Here is a 22,412-nt window from a genome sequence, read left to right on the forward strand (position 1 = left end):
TTTTTTTACAGATTACATGTTTAGAGTTAGAGGAGATCTAGTGCTAGAATTATTGATCTCGCTCTACCGATCGTGGCGTATGTAACCTGTGTGTATCTAGCTCTGATATTAGCCAGTGCCTCACCAGCCACTGACCTCACCGCATGTCCCTGCTGGCAGTCATGTCTCACATATGAGAAATAACAGAATGTCTACCAGTGCCAGAATCTTCAAGTCACAACTGACACCCAACACGCTGCATGCAATTTGATTTTAGGGTCTGCGAATGGTTTAGACAGGAAATTAACCAGACAAGAGAATTCTGAGAAACCTCACCTACAAAATGTAGTCAGTTGCTCCGCTATATTTGACTTTTTTTTGCCAATTACAGGAAAAGGATACATGAAGACTGAAATGGAAAGGTAAATTTTACTATAAGGAACAGCTTGTATGGTAATCATGTTATATTGCCTTTTTATAAAACCAAAGTATCTTAAATGCCCCGGGTGCCATTCAAACCTCTTTTCTTACAAACTGGACAGATAACAGACAAACATTTTCACTGTTTAACTGCTTCCCGACCGCCTCACGCAGATATACCTGTACGTTGCCCTTTAAGAGGCGGCTTGCGGGCGCGCGCCTGGCGGGAGCTTCGTGAGTGTGATCACGGGTCCCACGGACTCGATGTCCGTGGGGATACTCACGATCGTCTCACGGTGAGGAAGAACGGGGAAATGCTGATGTAAACAAGCATTTCCCCATTCTGCCTAATGACACTGATCACAGCTCCCTGTAATCGGGAGTGGTGATCAGTGTTGTGTCACATATAGCCCATCCCCCCTCACAGTTAGAATCACTCCCTAGGACACACTTAACCCCTACAGCGCCACCTAGTGGTAAACCCCTTCACTGCCAGTCACATTTACACAGTAATCACTGCATTTTTAATCGCACTGATCGCTGTATAAATGTGAATGGTCTCAAAATAGCGGCAAAAGTGTCCAATCTGTCTGCCATAATGTCACAGTCACGATAAAAATCACTGATCGCCGCCATTACTAGTAAAAGAAAAAAATTATTAATAAAAATGCCATAAAACTATCCCCTATTTTGTAGACGCTATAACTTTTGCAAAAACCAAACGCTTATTGCGATTTTTTTTTACCAAAAATATGTAGAATACGTATCGGCTTAAACTGAGGAAAAAAAAATGCTTTTTTATATATTTTTTGGGGATATTTATTATAGTAAAAAGTAGAAAATATTGCTTTTTTTTTCAAAATTGTCGCTCTTTTTTTGTTTATAGCGCAAAAGATAAAAACCCGCAGAGGTGATCAAATACCACCAAAAGAAAGCTCTATTTGTGGGAAGGACGTCAATTTTGTTTGGGAGCCACGTCACACGTCTGCGCAATTTTCAGTTAAAGCGACGCAGTGCCGAATCGCAAAAAGCGCTCTGGTCTTTGGCTAGCCAAATGGTCCGGGGCTTAAGTGGTTATCCCCTTTTGAGATCTGTTTGTTATGTGCACCAATTGAATTTCTATATTATGACATGTGAAGTGACTGTGTGATTGGAAGAAGCAATCCCTCCTGAATTGCTTTGTAGAATGAGGTTGAAGCAGTGACCCTTTCAGAGGGTATTGGGAAGGGCTCATCCATGCTGATGCAGGTCATTGGAAAAATAATTAGTCCTCATTTATCAAACTGTCTAAAAGGCAGAATTTTTCTTGTTCCAAGTACCAGCCGCCCTTCTTTCTGCCCTCTAAAGCTAGACTAGACATAGGGAGGAGGGCTCACACAGAACTTGAGCAATAAATGAGACCATAAAGAAGATGACTGGCTCTACAGACTAGGAGAGTCAAACACAAGGTCAAAGTAGATGGTAGATGACACGTAATAAAAGTACTAGAAGATACTGTGAAAACTATGAGAAAATAAATGTAAATAATCTTCATCATATACAGAGAGCAATATTGTGATTGGGAAACCCAGAGCTTTGTTGAAGGATTTGTATAGGGCTGACCTAAACTTACAGTCAAACCTCAATTCCCCTAGGTTTTTTTTCTTGTTCCTGTTGCTTGTATTACTCCCTGTGACATAAGAACCAGGCTTGTAAGAATGCCACTGATGTAGAATCACCCCCAGAACTACATCTTCCAAGAGCCCTTTCCCTACACACAGCATGTGAGCAGGTAGCAGGAAAGTATTAATGGCACATGTGTCAGACACAAGGACCACCAGACCATTTCATGTGGTCTCCACCCACACCTTGGCTCAGCAGTCGGCAGAAGAGGTAATCTTGACATCTGATGTATAAAGGGGGGGTTGTGCTTTTGCCATCTAGTCTTAAAGCTACACCTGGCCCTTTGAAGGCATCCATAATGCTGATGCAGCCGGCAATGAAATTGAGTTTGGCATCCGCTTTATAGCAAAAAAATCAAAGCAGGGATGTGAAATGGGACAAAAGGGTTGGGGAATAGGTGGAGTTCTCTAGCAGGGTTAGAAACACTGCTTGTTATTCCAGAGCAGAATGTGCACTGTGTTGTCTACTCAAAACAGGAAGATAGGAGCACATTGGATTTCTGGCAGGTGTACTTGTAGCATTTTTAGGGATAAAACATAGGGAAACAAGCATGTATGGCAGAGATATACAGAATATGTTTTTGTTTTTATTTTGCCCTGACATACACTTTAACGGTACCTACTTGATGCAGAGCTTTGTTCGTGGTTCCCTCATGACACATTTATAAGATTAAAGATGTTCAGAACCTTCACAAGGGCGATACTAACTTTTATCCAATTAAGCTAACGGTTACAGCCATTCTATGAACAGGATAAACTACAGTTACTTACAAGATATGATAAAAGCATTATTTTTTTAAAGGATAGGGGGGTGGCAGGTTAGAGAGACTAAGAAGGCATAATTAATAATTATATACAAAAAGGATCACATGGCGTAAAGCAGCCATGTCTCGTGATAAAATGATATTGACCAATCATTCTCAGTCTCAATGAAATGGTCCCAAACTAATTGCTTAATAAAGTCCAATAAGAATCACCCACTGCAGTCAATGTAGACGTAGTACCATTGGAGAAATGGAGGGCCAGCCATGTAAATAAAAAAAATAAAAACATTGTTCAATGCAGAGAAATGTGCTTACTCTCTTTCACGTCTTTCAAATGTTTTACAACAGCTGAGGAAAGACACAGTTCAAAGCATCCAAATTGTCCACATTAACATCCATAGCTGTTTTTTAAATATGAGACGGCTGCCTGGATAGGACAGAGACACTTTCCTTACATAAATTGACACAAATAAAAATACAGTATAACATAGCAGCAAGAGAAAAAATAAAATAAAAAAATTGCTTCACAAGAGACATCGCAATCCAAAAGTTTATCTCTCATAAAACATAGCCATCCTCTAGTAGTTACATGATTGGATTAACAAGTTGCTGTTTGCCTGGGTACTTTGAATTCAGTTCACTGCTGTCTTTGTAAGACACGACATTGAGAATTAGTCAAAGGTGATGGTGGTTAGTGGTGTGATCTCTAGTGTGTGTTCCAAAGTGTGGGACTGAGGTGCGTGGATATCGGGCAAGGGTCCATTTCGATGGTGGCCATATTCAAACTTGATGCGAAGCTCGCCAATTTTGGAAAGAGGCAGGATGTCTGGGATCCACTCGATGGTGAATGGAGTCGGCTCCTTCTGGTCTGGGGAAGTGTTACCTAAAAAGAAAAAGCAATGAAAAGGTGACTTCATCTACAAATTGACAATGCACATTCTGACAGATGCAGGCATGGCATGTCATGCACTGGCATCTCATATCTCAGAGTCCAGCAGTGAAAAAATGGTTGATAAAAGACAAGCGTAGGTCCCGTTTTTACTTCAAGAGATAATGTATGGGAGACCTTATCACATACAGTGGATATAAAAAGTCTGCACACCGCTGTAAAAATGTCAATTTTCTGTGATGTAAAAAAATTAGACAAAGATAAATAATTTCAGAACTTTTTCCACCTTTAACCACTTCACGCAAAATCACGTACCTGTACATAATTTTGTTGAAGTGGTTGTATCGGGGTGATGCATGCAGCCAGAGGCATCACCCCAGTACTGTTTTTTAGAGCTGGCAGTCAGCTTTCAAGTGATAACAACCAATGCAGCCAATGAGACACTCGGCCGTTGTCACAAGCAGCAGGAGGAGATGCCAACGGCGCCGATTTTAAAATATCCAAGGTATTCTAAAATGCAGATTTTGGCGTTTTGAATACAGTACTTTTAAGTACAGAGGAGGGGTTTGAGATCGTTTAGACCCCAGATCCCTCCATAAAGAGTACCTGTCACTGCCTATTACTGTCACAAGGGATGTTTACATTGTGATGTTTATAACAGCATACTGACCGACTTTCAGGAAGGTTTTCAGTTCCAGTGGTCGAATAGGCTGCTTCTCCAATCGCCCATAGGTTTCTGCAATATTTTCCACTTCGACTTTGGGGCATCGGAACAGATCGTACGTTCCATCTCTGTTCTGGACAAAACTTCTGGTGATTTCTAGTGGCATCTGTGGAGTAAATAAAAAGAAAAATTATATATATATATTTAGAGATAGAACAAGCATAGGGAAAGATTATCCTGGTTATGACACGTGCTTCTCTTATATTGAACACTGTAGATTTAGATCAGCACATTCTGACAGATGGGAAGTAATATATACCCTTTCTGGTTGTGTGGAGTATGTATAGAAACTGGATCTTCTTTATAGGACAAAATTCAAAGAGCAGAAATTGCTTCTTTTATTAGAAATGTGCCTCACCATGTTCACAATCTGAAGCACTGCTGTCTATCATCAGCTTTTAATGATCAGAATTAGGTTTTGAGGTTTCCCTGCTTTCAGATTTATAATATTTTTTAATTTTTATTGGGAGGATGTCTGTATTTAAAGCAGAGTTCCACCCAAAAGTTGAACTTCCGCTTTAAGCACTCTTCGCCCCCTTACATGCCACATCTGGCATGCAATTTCTTTTTGGGGGGGAGCGGATAGCTAGTTTTGACAGCTACCCAGCTCCTACTTCCTCCTTTCGCCGCATAGGAGACTCCTCTCTCTCCCCTTCCCTCCCTGCAATCTTCTGGGACACGTCACAGGTCCCAGAAGATTGCCCGGCCACTGAATAGGCACAGCCCAATTCATGCACTTGCAGTGCGCTACCAGATATGAAGCCGCAAGCCGTCACAGCTGGGTGCCCACACTTGCAATGCCGGTACCACGGAGAGGAGAGGGAGAGGAGCAAGGCTTCGGGTGGCCGCATCACTGGACTGCGGCACAGGTAAGTGTCTATTTATTAAAATAGACACTTGCTGACTTTTAACCCCTTCCTGACCAGCCGCTGCAGTTATACTGCGGCGCGAGCTGTTGTAGCTGTACAGCGGCTCGTTAAGATGCTGTAGCAGGCACACGCCTGCAGCATGTCCCCTGAGTCAATGCGCCTGGCGGGCGTGATGACCGTCGGGGCACCTGCAATCACTCGTGACAGAGCGAGAACCGGGATCTGTGTGTGTAAACACACAAATCCCGGTTCTGTCAGGGGAGAGGAGACAGATCATGTGTTCCTACTAAGTAGGAACAACAATCTGTCTCCTCCTCTAATCAGCCACACCCCCCCCCCCCCCCCAGTTAGAAACACACATAGGGAACACAGTTAACCCCTTTATCGCCCCCTAGTGTTAACCCCTTCTCTCCCAGTAATATTTATATTGGTCCCAAAAAAGTGTCAAAAGTGTCCGATGTATCCGCTACAATCTCGATAAAAATCGCAGATCACCGCCATTACTAGTAAAAAAAAATAATAATAAAAATGCCATAAATCAATCCCCTATTTTGAAGATGATATCACTTTTGCGCAGGCCAATCAAAATACGCTTATTGCGATTTTTTTACCAAAAAAATATGTAGAAGAATACATATTGTCCCAAACTGATGAAGAAATTTGTTTTTTATTTTTTGGATATTTATTATAGCAAAAAGTACAAAATATTGTGTTTTTTTTTCAAAATTGTCGCTCTTTTTTTTATTTATAGCGCAAAAAATAAAAACCGCAGAGGTGATCAAATACCACCAAAAGAAAGCTCTATTTGTGGGGAAAAAAGGACATAAATTTTATTTGGGTACAACGCTGCACGACTGCACAATTGTCAGTTAAAGTGACGCAGTGCTGTATAACAAAAAATGGCCTGGTCAGGAAGGGGGCAAATCCTTCCGGGGCTGAAGTGGTTAATAACCTTAAAAACGAGTGGAACACTGCTTTAAGAAAAAAATCCAGTATTTATCCAGCAAACTATGCTTTTTTTATAGGAATATTAAATATTAGACTAGTATAATGTCTATAATATAAAATATACTTTCAATTATCAAAGGCACATGCATAAATAAAGCTGAACTCCAGGGAAATATAAAGAGACACAATGATGCAGCTCTGTATTATTTAATATGCCATTAAAGTAGGATTTTTGTACTCGTCGTAAAACTCTTTTGAGTCAATTGATGGATAATACAGCAAGTATGGTACTGTCAAGTTTTACAGACACTGGTAAACAAAAAAAAAAAAACAAAAAACAAAAAAAATTGTAGGCCAGACCAGAATAACCCCTTCTACTACCAGTATGTCTGCAGTTTTTTGGCAAAACAGTACCCAGAACATTACAGCTGTGCTGTGTAAAACTCAGAACAGGATGCACAGAAACAAATGATTTGGCAAGCAAAATTGCGCTTGTATACTGTATGCATTTAAATCTGTGTATTTAGCGGTTTGCTCAGTTCAAATTTAAAGGAAACCGGTCATTATATCTCTTGCTGGTTGCTTGTCTGCCATTCTGATGCTTTTGTGTCAGTACTTTCAGCCATCTTAGGTTTTGGGTCAGTGACTCAGAGGTAATGAAGCTAATCCCAACCAGGCTACTAGCATTTTTAAAAAGGAGAACAAAGGATGCCTACATATTCCTGTCTGTGTTACAGAGAAGGCTTGTGGCACTGTTTAGTGAACAAAGGGTTAATCTGTCTTCTTTCACTAGTTTTCAGTGTGGGCCCAGCCACATGTAATTGAGGGATCACCATTGTCCACCTGTATTTAGGCGAATAACTGAAGTTTCACAATCACATATGTTTCACTCAATATGGTGTAATAGCGATGCCACACATGACAACACTTGCTTTGACGCCTGGCACCGAGTGGTTGTCAACCTATAGTTAACATTCTGCAGTATACATCTATATAATAGATCTATACTCCTCTAATAGGAGTAAAAGGAGAAACAAATACAAATCTTGAATTCTCTCGCTCACGTTCACACACAGATAAACATCACACAAAAATGAGCAAACAGCTCATACAGGTACAAGGGGAATTTCTGAAATAAACATATGCAAGGAGAAAGAGGTTTGTAAGATTATTGATACCGCCATCTCCATGCATTAGACATCCTTATCCTTAGCACCAGTATTATAGGTGGACACTTACCTCTGGGGTGTCAAAGATCTGCTTTACATGTAAAATGTTGGTTATGTGCCAGGTGTATTTGGAGAAAGTCCCAAGCGGAAGGGCATCTTTCCTCACAAAAGCTGTAAAATACAAAATCCTCTAAAATCTCTGCCTTAACATGGACTTGTCCATTCAATTAGAACAATGAATTTTAGTGCACACAAACTCTATACAGTATCTCACAAAAGTGAGTACACCTTTCACATTTTTTGTAAATATTTTATTCTATCATTTCATGTGACAACACTGAAGAAATGACACTTTGCTACAATGTAAAGTAGTGAGTGTACAGCTTGTATAACAGTGTAAATTTGCTGTCTCCTCAAAATAACTCAACATACAGCCAGTAATGTCTAAACCGCTGGCAACAAAAAGTGAGTACACCCCTAAATGAAAATGTCCAAATTGGGCCCAATTAGCCATTCTCGCTCCCAATGTCATGTGACTCGTTAGTGTTACAAGGTCTCAGGTGTGAATGGGGAGCAGGTGTGTTAAATTTGGGGTAATCGCTCTCACGCTCTCATACTGGTCACTGGAAGTTCAACATGGCACCTCATGGCAAAGAACTCTCTGAGGATCTGAAAAAAAAGAATTGTTGGCCTACATAAATATGGCCTAGGCTATAAGGAGATTACCAAGACCCTGAAAATGAGCTGCAGCAGGGTAGCCAAGACCATACAGTGGTTTAACCGGACAGGTTCCACTCAGAACAGGCACGTGCACAACGTCATATCCACAGGTTGCCTTTGGGAAATAGACATGAGTGCTGCCAGCATTGTTGCAGAGGTTGAAGGGGTGGGGGGGGGTCAGCCTGTCAGTGCTCAGACTATATGCCGCACACTGCATCAAATTGGTCTGCATGGTTGTCCTCCCAGAAGAAAGCCTCTTCTAAAAGGTGATGCACAAGAAAGCCCACAAACAGTTTGCTGAAGACAAGCAGACTAAGGACATGGATTACTGGAACCATGTCCAGTGGTCTGATGAGACCAAGATAAACTTATTTGGTTCAGATGGTGTCAAGCGTGTGTGGCGGCAACCAGGTGAAGAGTACAATGACAAGCGTGTCTTGCCTACAGTCAAGCATTGTGGTGGGAGTGTCATGGTCTGGGGCTGCATGAGTGCTGCTGGCACTGGGGAGACACAGTTCACGGAGGGAACCAAGAATGCCAACATGTACCGTGATATACAGAGCATGATTTCCTCCCTTTAGAGACTGGAGACTTCGGAGACTGGGCCACAGGGCAGTATTCCAACATGATAGTGACCCTAAATACACCTCCAAGATGACCACTGCCTTGCTAAAGAAGCTGAGGGTAAAGGTGATTGACTGGCCAAGCATGTCTCCAGACCTAAACCCCATTGAGCATTTGTGGGACATCCTCAAATGGAAGGTGGAGGAGTGCAAGGTCTCTAACATCCACCAGCTCCGTGATGTCGTCATGGATGGGTGGAAGAGGACGGCAGTGGCAACCTGTGAAGCTCTGGTGAAGTCCATGCCCAAGAGGGTTAAGGCAGTGCTGGAAAATAATAGTGGTCACACATAATATTGACACTTTGGGCCCATTTGGATATTTTCACTTAGGGGTGTACTCACTTTTGTTGCCAGCAATTTAGATGTTAACGGCTGTGTGTTGAGTTATTTTGAGGGGACAGCAAATTTACACTGTTAGACAATGGGTCGTTTTGCAAGCGCTATTGCGCTAAAAATAGCGCCTGCAAACAGACCTGAAACAGCCGCTGCTGCTGTCTCTCCAATATGAAAGCACCGAAGGCTTTCACACTGGAGCGGTGCGCTAGCAGGATGCTGAAAAAGGTCCTGCTAGCAGCATCTTTGGAGCGGTGAAGGAGCGGTGTATACACTGCTCCTGGCCATTGAAATCAATGGGGCAGCACGGTTATACCGCCGGCATAGCGCCACTGCAGTGGCGCTTTGCGGGCGGTTTTAACCCTTTTTCGTCCGGTAACGGGGGTAAAACCGCCCCGCTAGCGGCCAAATAACGCTGCTAAAATGACGGTAAAGCGCCACTAAAAATAGTGGCGTTTTACCGCTGACGCACCCACCGTCCCAGTGTGAAACCGGCCTTATACAAGCTGCACACTCATTACTTTACAATGTAGCAAAGTGTCTTCAGTGTTGTCACATGAAAAGATATAATAAAATATTTACAAAAATGTGGAGGGGTGTACTCACTTTTGTGAGATACTGTGTATCTCCAAATTGCATGCCTGTAAAAAGGAAAGATGCCTCCAATTATCCATAGGCGATGTTTTAGGCCTCATTCACACGAGGCGGACTCCGCTTCCACGGAGCCCGCCTCGGTCCGTCGGCTCAGCGGGAGATCTCTCCGTTGATCTCCGCTGAGCCGGCAGATGACAGGTCCCTCTCTGCTCACTGAGCGGGGAGGGGCTTGTCAGGCGCCGCTGCTGCCTATGGAGGGATCAGATGAAAACGGACAGCATGTCCGTTTTCGTCAGATCTCACCCGATCCGATAGTGACGGATTTGGACGTAGGGCAATCCGTCTGCTTTTAGAGGATGGGACGGGGTCGGATGTCAGCGGACATGTTTCCGCTGACATCCGTCGCACCATAGGCCAACATGGAGCGCCCGTTCAGGTCCGCCGTCAAAACTGACAGGCGGACCTGAACGGTCCGATCGTGTGAAAAGGGCCTTAAAGACCTTTATAGCCCACCAGTTTAGAGTTAACAGTAACTGATAACCCGGGAATTATTGCTCTCACTCCAGCATGCTTGGCAATAGCCCATGATGGTCGCAGGCACCCAGGAGGGACAAATAAGCCTGAATCACTTCTACTAGAAAGCAAACAGCTGTATGTAATCAATATAGCAGCCAGGAGAATGTAGTAAATAGTACTTATATGACAGCAAAAGGGTTAAAAGATTTTACCTTTGCAAATGTATGGCTTAATTGTTTTTAATAAGGTAAACAGTTTATTTAAGTGTATTTTTTCACAGAAAATATGGGTTTGATAAACAGCCAATATAATGGGACAGGATCTCTGGGGGTTTAAGCAAAACTTCAGGCCTAAGATGTTCATTTTAACTTGTGCAAAAAAAGGGGGAATAAAAAAAAAAAAAAAAAAAAGTCTCTAGTGGAAAAATGGTTAAAGAGAACTAAAAGTAGAGAAATTAACTGCCAAGTATATAGCCAGTCTTAGAGAATGCTACATTATGCCTCAATTAGAAGTACACCTGTAAGCAGATATAATAAAATGTACCTGTAGTGCAATTGGGGAGCCGCATCCTCGCATTGCCCATGGACAGTCTCTGTGAGAGCGCATCAAAGAAAGACTGAGGAATGTGAAATACTAGAGGCTCTGGTTTACCTGCAGAGAGTGTAACACTATTAAACTCCATCTCTGAATAAAGCATAACTTGGTGTGACACAACGTTATACTTATACGAAGGGGAATTACTATGCGACAGTGGCATATTTATCAAGTAAGAAACCAACAGAATTATTTAGCAAAAAGGATTCATGTTTCATTGTGTGTCCATTTTAAGCCTCTCCACATGCAGAACTCAACAACCAATGGTTTTGGAAATATTCATGTAATATTTGTTACTTTATTTACAGCAGATAAATACAACATATGTATCTGTATGTACAGTAGACTTCCACATAAAAGCATATCTGCAAAAATGTGTGGCAGCACCCCTCCTGAAACATGAACCTTCCAACAAATAAAATAAGAGCATTTGATGCATACACAAGCTGAGGTCTTCAGCAAATAACAATATACATACTGACATAATACCCCCCCATATAAGCTGAATAAAGCTTATAAATGCTGGTCTAACAAAAGACCACAAATCAAATTATAACAACATTCAAAAATAAATATGTATTACTTGGTTAGAGAGGACCTTCATCATCTTTTGAATGTACATATTGCCCCGTATCTGCAGAATACCTGGAGCACATTGTTGGAGCTGTGCTGTTTTATCAGCATCACTATTTAGGTTGGCTAACTGACGTTTAATGTCCTTCATGTGCTTGAACCAGAGAAGGTCACAAATGACAAATGAGTTTCGGAGTATTTGTACAGAGATGACTTTTGTCTGTCTCTCCATTGACATGGGGGAGGCAGAGGTCAGGCTTATTATACAGCAGCATTTCAATTAAAGCAGTAGCAAAGTCCGCTTTTAAAATGAGTATCTCCAAAACGTGCACCGTTTAGGAGATATTCGCTCTTTTGGCAGCCATTGACGTCACTGCTGCCAGTGACATAAAGCTGTTGGAGCCTGTGAACCCAGAAGGAAGACAGGGTGAAGATGAAAACCCTGTCAGCAGTGACAGTGCACCACTGGAGGGCTTTGTTCTAAGGTAAGTAGTTCATAGTGTGCTAGTATGCAATGCATACTAGCACATTATGCAACTACCTTGCAAGGGATTTTTTTTTTTCTTTAAATGCCGCAGTTTACTACCACTTTAACACCTCGGCACCAAGCAGCGTTGCCAACCGCCCGTAGATTTACAAGTAGCCCGTAAAAACAGGCACTTTTTCTTCTGCCCGTGAAAGCCTGTAGAAGCGGAAAAGTGCCAGTAAAAATGGCTGCGATCAGAACCAGAGGAAGAAGACATCAGCAGAGCAAAAAGAACCGGAGGAAGAAGACACGTTGTAGCTACTTTAATAAAAAGGACTTTGTCAAAAAACCTGTGTACTGGTTTTATTTATTTTTTACACTTTTTTGGGTGAATGAGTAGGGGTACACTGTACCCCTACTCATTCACATAGGGTGGGGGGCTGGGATTTCAGATTCCGATAAGCCCCCTGCCCACAGACCCCCACAACCACCACCCACGGTTGTCGGGAAGAGGCCCTTGTCCCCAAAGCACCAACCACCTCATATGTGGAGGGCAAGTGGCCTGGTATGGTATGGTTTGGGGGGTGCCTGGATAAGGGTCTGTTATGGATTTTGGGGGGGAGACCCCCATGCTGTTTTTTTTTGGCGTGGGGTTTACCCTTTAAAATCCATACCAGACCAAATCCCCTTTCATGTTGTGCTGTCTGTCTGCTGGCCAATTTCCTGGACTCCCTGCATACTTTGCATCTGGTCCTCCAGTTTTCTCTATCCCATGGTACCGTGAATGCCTACTCACAGGGCATAATGAATATGTGTCACAGAATATATGGAAGTGAAAATGTATGGGGATCTTCACAAAGTACGTATACAAAACTTCAAGCTAAGAATTATTGAAATTACAACAAGGAAATGAATATATAATTTACACTGACTGACTATAAATACACTTCAAAAGGAACATTTTTTTTTTTTTTTAAAGCTTAAAGCTTAACTCCAGGAATTATGTGCATCATATACTTACATTGGTCCAGCTTGACACAAGTAAGTAGGCATTACACATACCTGATGAACCAAGCAGATATTAGTTTATAAACACTGTCAGAAGGTCCATATTTTTTTTTCTTTTTACAACAGTGCTCAGTCTGAGGCTGTGGAACTTTGTGTAAGTGGAGCTGGTATAAGTGGGAGTTAAAAACCAGAGTTAGGGTGTACAAGTCTTGCTGTTTGTTTGCTTGCTGTTTGTTTGCTTGCTGTTTGTTTGCTTTTTGATTGCTTGCCGTTTGTTTGCTTGCCGTTTGTTTGCTTGCCGTTTGTTTGCTTGCCGTTTGTTTGCTTGCCGTTTGTTTGCTTGCCGTTTGTTTGCTTGCCGTTTGTTTGCTTGCCGTTTGTTTGCTTGCCGTTTGTTTGCTTGCCGTTTGTTTGCTTGCCGTTTGATTGCTGTTTGATTGCTGTTTTATTGCTGTTTTTTTGCTGGGTTGCATTTTTGGGGCTTTTCCTTTTAGTTTTTCATTTGCCTTTTGCTGTCACTTTTTAAATAGCTTTTTTTTTTTTTTTTTTCTCTGGTTCCATCAGTCTATCAATTAAGGGGGGTGGTTAATTGCTCACAGGTGCCTATTTAACTGGGTGTAGGACTCAGTCTGAGCGTGCTCAGTCTGAGGCTGTGGAACTCGGTGTAAGTGGGAGTTAAAAACCAGAGTTTAAAACTGGAGGTTATAACAGGGGTCATAGTACCTGTGTAGTGTGAGTATGTGAGTGTTGTCTGAGTAGTGTGTGTGGATCGTTGGTACTTGTGTATTGTGTACTGTATACTTGAGTATTGCGAGTGCACGTAGGTCTGCGACTGTTCTGCGATTGCACGTAGGTCTGTGAGTACCTGTGTATTGTCTTGAGTATTAGTGCCAGGAAGCTAGCTGTTAGGTAATTTGGACAGGGTAAAATCCCCAAATCCTCACTAAATTTAATAGGTACGATGCCCGGCGGGTGTGGAGAGGCGACTCTTTGTACATCTTGCCGCATGTATGCGTTCCTTGATCATCCGATCGAGGGCGAGTACTGCTGTGCAAAATGTAAGCACACTGTTTCCCTGGAAGCCCAGGTTCTGAATCTGGGGAAGCAACTGTCAGCACTGAGAAGTCCCTCCATACTAAAGGTGAGCCAGGAACGTATACGGCAGGTGCCGGCAGGGGCCAGCACAGAGGCGGGTGGAGACAAAGAGGTGCAGGCACTAGCAAAGAGTAGATGGGTGACAGTCAGGAGGGGTAGAGGGGGAAGTGCCAGAGAGGCCGATCCAGGACTGGAGCATCCCAATAAGTACGCTCCATTGAGTGACATTGGTGAAACCAGTCAGGGACCAGCACTGCTGGAGATGAGGGACTCTCCTAGCTGCCAGGGGAAGAACTCCTCCAGTGAGAGTGGGGGGGCAGCAAAGGGAAAGGAAAGACAGATTCTGGTGGTAGGGGACTCAATTCTTAGAAGGACAGAGAGGGCAATCTGTAACCAAGACCTGAAGCGTCGAACAGTATGTTGTCTACCGGGCGCTCGGGTTCGGCACATCACGGATCTTGTGGACAGATTACTGGGAGGGGCTGGGGAAGACCCGGCTGTCATGGTGCACGTTGGCACCAATGACAAAGTCAGAGGCAGATGGAGTGTCCTAAAGAACGATTTTAGGGACTTAGGTGCTAAATTGAGGAAAAGGACCTCCAAGGTAGTGTTCTCAGGAATACTACCGGTACATCGAGCCACACCAGAAAGGCAGAGGGAGATTAGGGAAGTAAACAAGAGGCTGAAGAGCTGGTGTAGTAAGGAGGGGTTTGGGTTCCTGGAGGATTGGGCCGACTTCTCAGTCGGTAACCGGTACTATAGAAGGGACGGACTGCACCTAAATGAGGAGGGTGCAGATCTGCTGGGAATGAAGATGGCCAAAAAGTTAGAGGGGTTTTTAAACTAGGCGATGGGGGGGAGGGTCCAGAGACAGTGATAGCCAGCGCGGAAGATATTCCAGAGGGTAGTATTGGGGGCATTAGTGGTAGGTTAACCAAAGCACAAAAACACAAGGTGAGTATAGTAGCAAGTCCTAGTTGCAATCTTGAAACACCCAATACGAGGACAATATGCGACCGGTCTAAACTATGTGGCATGTTCACCAATGCCAGGAGCATGGCGGACAAGATGGGTGAACTAGAGATACTGTTGTACAAGGAGGATTTGGATTTTGTGGGAATTTCAGAGACCTGGTTCAACAGCTCTCATGATTGGCTGGCAAACATTCAAGGGTATACCCTATACCGCAAGGATAGAGAGGGTAAAAAAGGGGGAGGGGTATGCCTATATATCAAGAATAATGTACAAGTGAATGTGAGAGATGACATCACTGAGGGAGCTAGTGAGGAGGTGGAATCCTTATGGGTAGAGCTCCAAAGGGATGAAGCTAAGGGGAAAATAATACTGGGAGTATGCTATAGGCCCCCTAACCTGAGGGAGGAAGTGGAGACGGATCTCCTATCACAAATTGGATTAGGAGCAAGGATGGGAAGTGTTATCATAATGGGGGATTTTAATTATCCAGACATAGACTGGGCGGAGGGAACCGCACATTCGTTTAAGGCTCGCCAGTTCCTTAATGTCTTGCAGGACAATTTTATGGGTCAGATGGTAGACGCACCAACTAGAAATAAAACATTACTGGATCTACTGATTACCAACAATACAGACCTGATCACAGATGTGGAAATACGGGGCAATTTAGGTAACAGCGATCACAGGTCAATTAGTTTCAGTATAAATGACACAAATAAGAAACATGAAGGGAACACAAAGACACTGAATTTCAAAAGAGCCAACTTCCCTAAACTACAAACCTTGCTAAAAGGCATAAAGTGGGATAAAATATTAGGAACAAAGAATACGGAGGAGAGATGGGTTTGCTTTAAGAGCATATTAAATAAGGGCATTAGCCAATGTATCCCATTGGGTAATAAATTTAAAAGAGCGAACAAAAATCCTGGATGGCTTAACTCCAATGTAAAAATGCATATAAAAGCAAAGGAGAAGGCCTTCAAAAAAATACAAGGTGGAGGGATCATCCTCAGCATTCAGACTTTATAAAGAATGCAATAAGAAATGTAAGGGTGCAATTAGGACGGCTAAGATAGAACATGAAAGACACACAGCGGAGGAGAGCAAAAAAAAATCCCAAGAAATTCTTTAAGTATGTAAACAGTAAAAAAGGGAGGACAGACCATATTGGCCCCATAAAGAATGAGGAAGGACATCTGGTTACAAAGGATGGGGAGATGGCAAAGGTATTGAATTTATTCTTCTCCTCAGTATTCACGAGGGAATCGGGGGGCTTCAGTAACCAAAACTGCAGTGTTTATCCTCATGACACAACACAGGAAGCACCTAGATGGTTAACAGAGGACGGAATTAAAATTAGACTTGAGAAACTTAACATTAATAAATCACCGGGACCAGATGGCTTGCATCCGAGGGTACTTAGGGAACTCAGTCAGGTGATTGCCAGACCGTTGTTCCTAATTTTTACAGTCTATTGACTGGAATGGTACCAGCTGATTGGAGAAAAGCCAATGTAGCACCAATATTTAAAAAGGGCCCCAAAAACATCCCTGGGAATTACAGACCAGTTAGCCTAACATCAATAGTATGTAAACTCTTGGAGGGGATGATAAGGGACTATATACAAGATTTTAGTAATAAGAATGATATCATTAGCAGTAATCAGCATGGATTCATGAAGAATCGTTCTTGCCAAACCAATCTATTAACCTTCTATGAGGAGGTGAGTTGCCATCTAGATAAAGGAAGGCCCGTAGACGTGGTGTATCTGGATTTTGCAAAAGCATTTGACACAGTTCCCCATAAACGTTTACTGTACAAAATAAGGTCCGTTGGCATGGACCATAGGGTGAGTACATGGATTGAAAACTGGCTACAAGGGCGTGTTCAGAGGGTGGTGATAAATGGGGAGTACTCAGAATGGTCAGGGGTGGGTAGTGGGGTTCCCTAGGGTTCTGTGCTGGGACCAATCCTATTTAATTTGTTTATAAACGACCTGGAGGATGGGATAAACAGTTCAATCTCTGTATTTGCAGACGATACTAAGCTAAGCAGGGCGATAACTTCTCCGCAGGATGTGGAAACCTTGCAAAAAGACCTGAACAAATTAATGGGGTGGGCGACTACATGGCAAATGAGGTTCAATGTAGAAAAATGTAAAATAATGCATTTGGGTGGCAAAAATATGAATGCAATCTATACACTGGGGGGAGAACCTCTGGGGGAATCTAGGATGGAAAAGGACCTGGGGGTCCTAGTAGATGATAGGCTCAGCAATGGCATGCAATGCCAAGCTGCTGCTAATAAAGCAAACAGAATATTGGCATGCATTAAAAGGGGGATCAACTCCAGAGATAAAACGATAATTCTCCCGCTCTACAAGACTCTGGTCCGGCCGCACCTGGAGTATGCTGTCCAGTTCTGGGCACCAGTCCTCAGGAGGGATGTACTGGAAATGGAGCGAGTACAAAGAAGGGCAACAAAGCTAATAAAGGGTCTGGAGGATCTTGGTTATGAGGAAAGGTTGCGAGCACTAAACTTATTCTCTCTGGAGAAGAGATGCTTGAGAGGGGATATGATTTAAATTTACAAATACTGTACTGGTGACCCCACAATAGGGATAAAACTTTTTCGCAGAAGAGTTTAAGAAGACTCGTGGCCACTCATTACAATTAGAAGAAAAGAGGTTTAACTTTACACTACGTAGAGGGTTCTTTACTGTAAGAGCGGCAAGGATGTGGAATTCCCTTCCACAGGCGGTGGTCTCAGCGGGGAGCATTGAAAGCTTCAAGAAACTATTAGATAATCACCTGAATGACCGCAACATACAGGGATATGTAATGAAATACTGACACATAATCACACACATAGGTTGGACTTGATGGACTTGTGTCTTTTTTTAACCTCACCTACTATGTAACTATGTAACAGCTATTAGGCTCGGTTCACGCTGAGGCGACCTGTCAGGTGACTTAGCCTCCTGACAAGTCACGCTCCATGCAGTGCATTGGAACTGTTCTAATCGGAGCGACTCAAGTCGCTCCAACTTAGAAAAAGGTTCCGGTACCTTTTGGGGGGACTTCAAAGTGATCTGCATTGACTGCGCTGAAGTCACGCTGCACGGGGCAGCTTCAGGGATCGGGCGACTTTGAAGCTGCCTCAGTGTGAACTGGCACTTAGAACTGTTGTGTTTACACAACAACTACCGGCTGTCAAGAACTGCCAGCAATTAAAGGGGGAAGAGCAGTAGTGGGGCAGAAGGACAGAGCATAATACACACACCCTGTGTACTTCAATTAAGTCCTTTTTTTGCATTTGTAGAATGTGCAATGTCCATAAATGGTTAAACACAACAGATGTGTCAATCCCACCCACTGAAAGATTATATTACAATGCTACCCGTTTAAGTATTTTGTTTAGTAGTATATACAGTTACTAGCAGCATCCATTACAGTCTATGTGTACTCACCATCAAACTGATAATGCATAGTCTGGTGAATTCGTTCAGTCACACTGGACAGCCAGTCTGTGAAGGTCAGGGACACTTGGCCCTCATCCATCAGCTGGTTAGAGGCTGAGAAAAAAAAAAAAAAAAAAAATAGACAGCACATATGCATCACAAGATTTTCGTTAAATATAAAAGCAAAAATAATGCCTAACACTGGCCAACATGCCCAGTATTGATGTCATTGAAAGAGAAACCATACAACAGACTTCACATGAAGTCAAAAAATGCTGATGGGACTTTTAAAGGTGCCCATGAAGATTTATAAAACCAACAATGTGCACAATAAAATCTTCTGTTGAAGCGGCATGACCGAAAGACACAATAGCTGATGGGTTGAGTGGGAAAAAAAAAACAAAAAAAAAATAGTAGTGTGTACTAGGCTTTACCCTTCAGTGTTTCTATAGATCATTACCGGTCTGCTGTCTTATATGCTGTCCATGCATAAACGATAACTGGAAATGTTTGTAATGCAAACTGTTTAATGAAAAATAGAAATACTGAAGGGGGCGAGGATAATGAGGGCAGACTGTGAAGCCATAATTAAGGTATATGTATATCATATATATTCAGTAAAATCAGTTCTATGGTTAAAGTGGAAGTCTTTTTTTTTTTTTTTTTTTACTTGTACCTACAGGTAAGCCTATAATAAACAAGCACGGTTTAGGAGATATTCACACTGCATGCAGCCGGTTATGTCCCCAGCGCATGCGCTCTGAAGGGACGGCATACCCGTGCTGTCCCTTCAGAGCTGCATGCCACGGTCTGCGACTCCCACACGCATGCATGGAAGAAAGACCAGGTGAAGATGGAAGCGCCTTCAGCGGTAGAGTGCGCCCTTGGAAAGCTTAGTTCTAAAGTAAGTATTCCATAATGAAATGCAATTTTCTTACAAAAAAAATTTTAAAATCTCATGCGGTTTACTACTGCTTTAATATAATATATCAGTAATAGCCTTGTGGCTGCTTTAAAATGGAAGGTTTAAAAATCAAGATATTTTAAATGTTAATAACAAGAATTAAGATTATAAACATTGTTGGTTTTACAAATCTTCACATGTGGACTAAAAGTCCCATCAACATTTTTGACTATTTTGCAGTAAGACAAGGCATGGTGGTGCCAGATTTTGCAGTTCCAATTAGAATTCCCATGAAACCATCAGTAATCTATATCACTGTACCCAGGAGACAGCAGCAGTTGTACTATATGGGTACATCTAAATGCTCTGCAGTTACTTTAGATGCTCATTTATGGCACATGCTCCTTATGAAAATCCATTTGCCTGACTGTTGTGCTCATTAAATGACTTTAATGCTTTGAATGACCCAGAGCATGCACACCTATTAGGAGTTCCTTTGAAGTCAATCTATACTAAGAGAGAGATTTAAACTGCCATTTTGTATTTCACCTTCTAATGTGCCATTTTTCTAGAAAAACAGTGCTTTGGGAAACCAAGTGCACTCTGTATACAGACTTCCATGTATGGGTAGTTCAGTGTAGGACACAGTCACTTCTGCGTGCATGCGTGGGAGTTACTGTAGGTCACCTGTGGTCGACCAATAAAAAAAACACTGGCAGCAAACAGAACTAGAAAAAGACTGAGGGAGCCCACAGCAGCATAGTTATGCTTTAACCTAAAGTGGATGTAAACAAGATTAATGAAATAAGAGCTGGGCACATATATCTGCAGTGTTTTCTTATATCTCTCCAAAGCACTAAGTCCTGTGGCTTTCTCCTGCTCCGTTCTTCTGTTATCAGCCTGATAACTTCTGACAAGTTCTACAACAATTGTGATAAAACCAGGCTGAAATTTGTGTCAGGGTGGGTGCTATAATTTGATTAGCAGAAAACTGCTCTACTCACAGGACAACTCTGCAAGTCTCTGCCTATCTGGAGGGGGTGTGTGCCTTTCCTCCAATCAGCTGTCTACCAGTGTAATCCAACACTACACTACTACTGCTGAATGAGGAAATTAAATATCTAACAAGATGTGAACTTTCTAATCAGTATATAAATCTGAAGACAGCAGATATACATGTAAACGTATACATGTAGGAATATTATACATATACATGTAGGAGTATTTTTTTCAACCCTGTGTATCATCTGAGGCTGTTCACTTCACTGGGTATATGTGAGGGTTTACATCCACTTTAAAGTAGAACTATAGGCAAAACTTTTTTTTTTCCATTTTGGATAGAGCAAGGGACGGTTAGAAAAACTGTCAGGTTTTATCCCTTTCATGACTAAGCCTTTTTTTTTATATCACACGGTATTTAGGCAGCGGTGTTTTAAACGCAAATTTTTGGAAAAGGGACACTTTCATGAATTTTAAAAAATCCAAACAGTAAAGTTACCCCAATTTTTTTGTATAATGTGAAAGATGATGTTATGCCGAGTAAATAGATACCAAACATGTCAAGCTTTATAATTGCACGCACTCGTGGAATGGCGACAAACTACGGTAGCTATGAATTTCCATAGGCGATGCTTTAAATTTTTTTGTTTACGGTTACCAGGTTAGAGTTACAGAGGCGGTCTAGGGCTAGAATTATTGCTCTCGCTCTGATGATCGCGGCGATACCTCACATGTGTGATTTGAACACCGTTTACATATGCGGACGCAACTTCCGTATGCGTTTTCTTCGCTGCGCGAGCTCGCAGGCACGGGGGCGCTTTAAAAAAAAAAATTTTTTTTTCTTAAATTTTTTTTTTATACTTATAAATTGTGTTTAAAAAAAAATGTTTTTTTTTTTTACTTTTATTGCTGTTACAAGGAATGTAAACATCCCTTGTGACAGTAATAGGTGGTGAGAGGCACTCTTTATGGAGGGATCGGGGGTCTAAAAGACCCCCGATCCCTCCTCTGCACTTCAAAGTATTCAGATCGCCGAAAAAGGCGATTCTGAACACTGTATATTTTTTTTTAATTCTGCGCCATTGGCAGCCGAGTAAACGGGAAGTGACGTCATGACGTTGCTTCCACGTTTACAATTAGAAGGCTGGAACGAAGCCATTCATGGCTTCGTTCCAGCCCGCCCCCAGCCGCCGGAGGCAGCCGATTGGACACCGGGCCCCCCGATCGCATGGAAGGCCCGGTAAGAGCGGCGGGAGCCCCCTCCTGCTCCTCCGGTATAACAGCCGAGCGGCTTTTAGCCGCATCGGTTGTTATATACGGATAGCTGATTGCCGGCTCGAAACAACAGTACCGGGATGATGTCTGCAGCTGCGGGCATCATCCCGGTATAACCCCCGAAAGCCGAGTACGCACATCTGCGTACGGTCGGCGGGAAGGGGAAATTTTGCCAGCTGCATTTCATTTCATCTCTCTTGATGAAAATTCCGCACCCAAAAGTGTTGTGTACCTGGTCTCTTCGCTGCCGAATTGACTGGTGTTTTCTTTGCTGTATTCTTCTTCCCACTGTTAAGGGTAGCCTCTTGTACCAGAGAGTTTGTACCTTAAACACATGACGAATAGAGAACACATTAAGAACAATGCTTTCAGGGTATAGCAGTGAGAAAAAATAATTTAGAACTTTATTTGTCAAGAGAAAGTAAAAGGATGCCATCCTAGCAAATGGAGGTCAAAGACAACAGACAGCAGAACCTGAAACTTTTTAAGGTAACAGCACAAATGTCATCCCTCAAAAGTCCACGTCATCATGGATAAATACAGAAAAAAAAACAAACTTCAACATACTTTAATAAGGCCAGCAATTAAGTATGCTCCTTCTCCCCTCCCCCTTTTCTGGCCTGCATGCTTGTGAGGGGGACCGATCGCCTTTTTTTCTTTCCGTATGAGACCCCCCCCCCCCCCCAAAACTCCATACCAGACAGGAAGGGCATGGTATGGATTGGAGGGGGGGGGTGTTAACTGCACATCGTTTTCAATACATTTTTGCCTCTTTACATTTTGCTGTCAGCAGAGAACCCCCACTGACAGAGGAGTCACTGGTTGTTAAGGACGTGGCAGGTGCCAGCTCTTTA

At 42.6% G+C, this 22,412-nt stretch overlaps 1 protein-coding gene across 5 annotated transcripts in view; it reads right to left on the reverse strand.

Annotated features, from left to right (window-relative positions):
• Positions 1 to 2,627: 2,627 nt before the first annotated feature.
• Positions 2,628 to 22,412, reverse strand: part of LG03H2orf42 (linkage group 03 C2orf42 homolog) — a 34,943-nt gene continuing 15,158 nt past the window's right edge. For all 5 annotated transcript variants that reach the window (XM_073621990.1, XM_073621991.1, XM_073621992.1 and 2 more), the window contains 6 exons: positions 21,791 to 21,883; positions 18,390 to 18,494; positions 10,753 to 10,860; positions 7,494 to 7,594; positions 4,384 to 4,543; positions 2,628 to 3,707 (listed from right to left, as the gene is read on the reverse strand). In XM_073621990.1, coding sequence (XP_073478091.1) covers positions 3,496 to 3,707; positions 4,384 to 4,543; positions 7,494 to 7,594; positions 10,753 to 10,860; positions 18,390 to 18,494; positions 21,791 to 21,883 — 779 coding nt within the window. In that variant the 3' untranslated portion in view covers positions 2,628 to 3,495. The remainder of the gene's footprint in view (positions 3,708 to 4,383; positions 4,544 to 7,493; positions 7,595 to 10,752; positions 10,861 to 18,389; positions 18,495 to 21,790; positions 21,884 to 22,412) is intronic.

The sequence above is a fragment of the Aquarana catesbeiana genome, linkage group LG03 (genome assembly GCF_042186555.1).
Source record: "Aquarana catesbeiana isolate 2022-GZ linkage group LG03, ASM4218655v1, whole genome shotgun sequence".
NCBI classification, from domain to species: domain Eukaryota; kingdom Metazoa; phylum Chordata; class Amphibia; order Anura; family Ranidae; genus Aquarana; species Aquarana catesbeiana.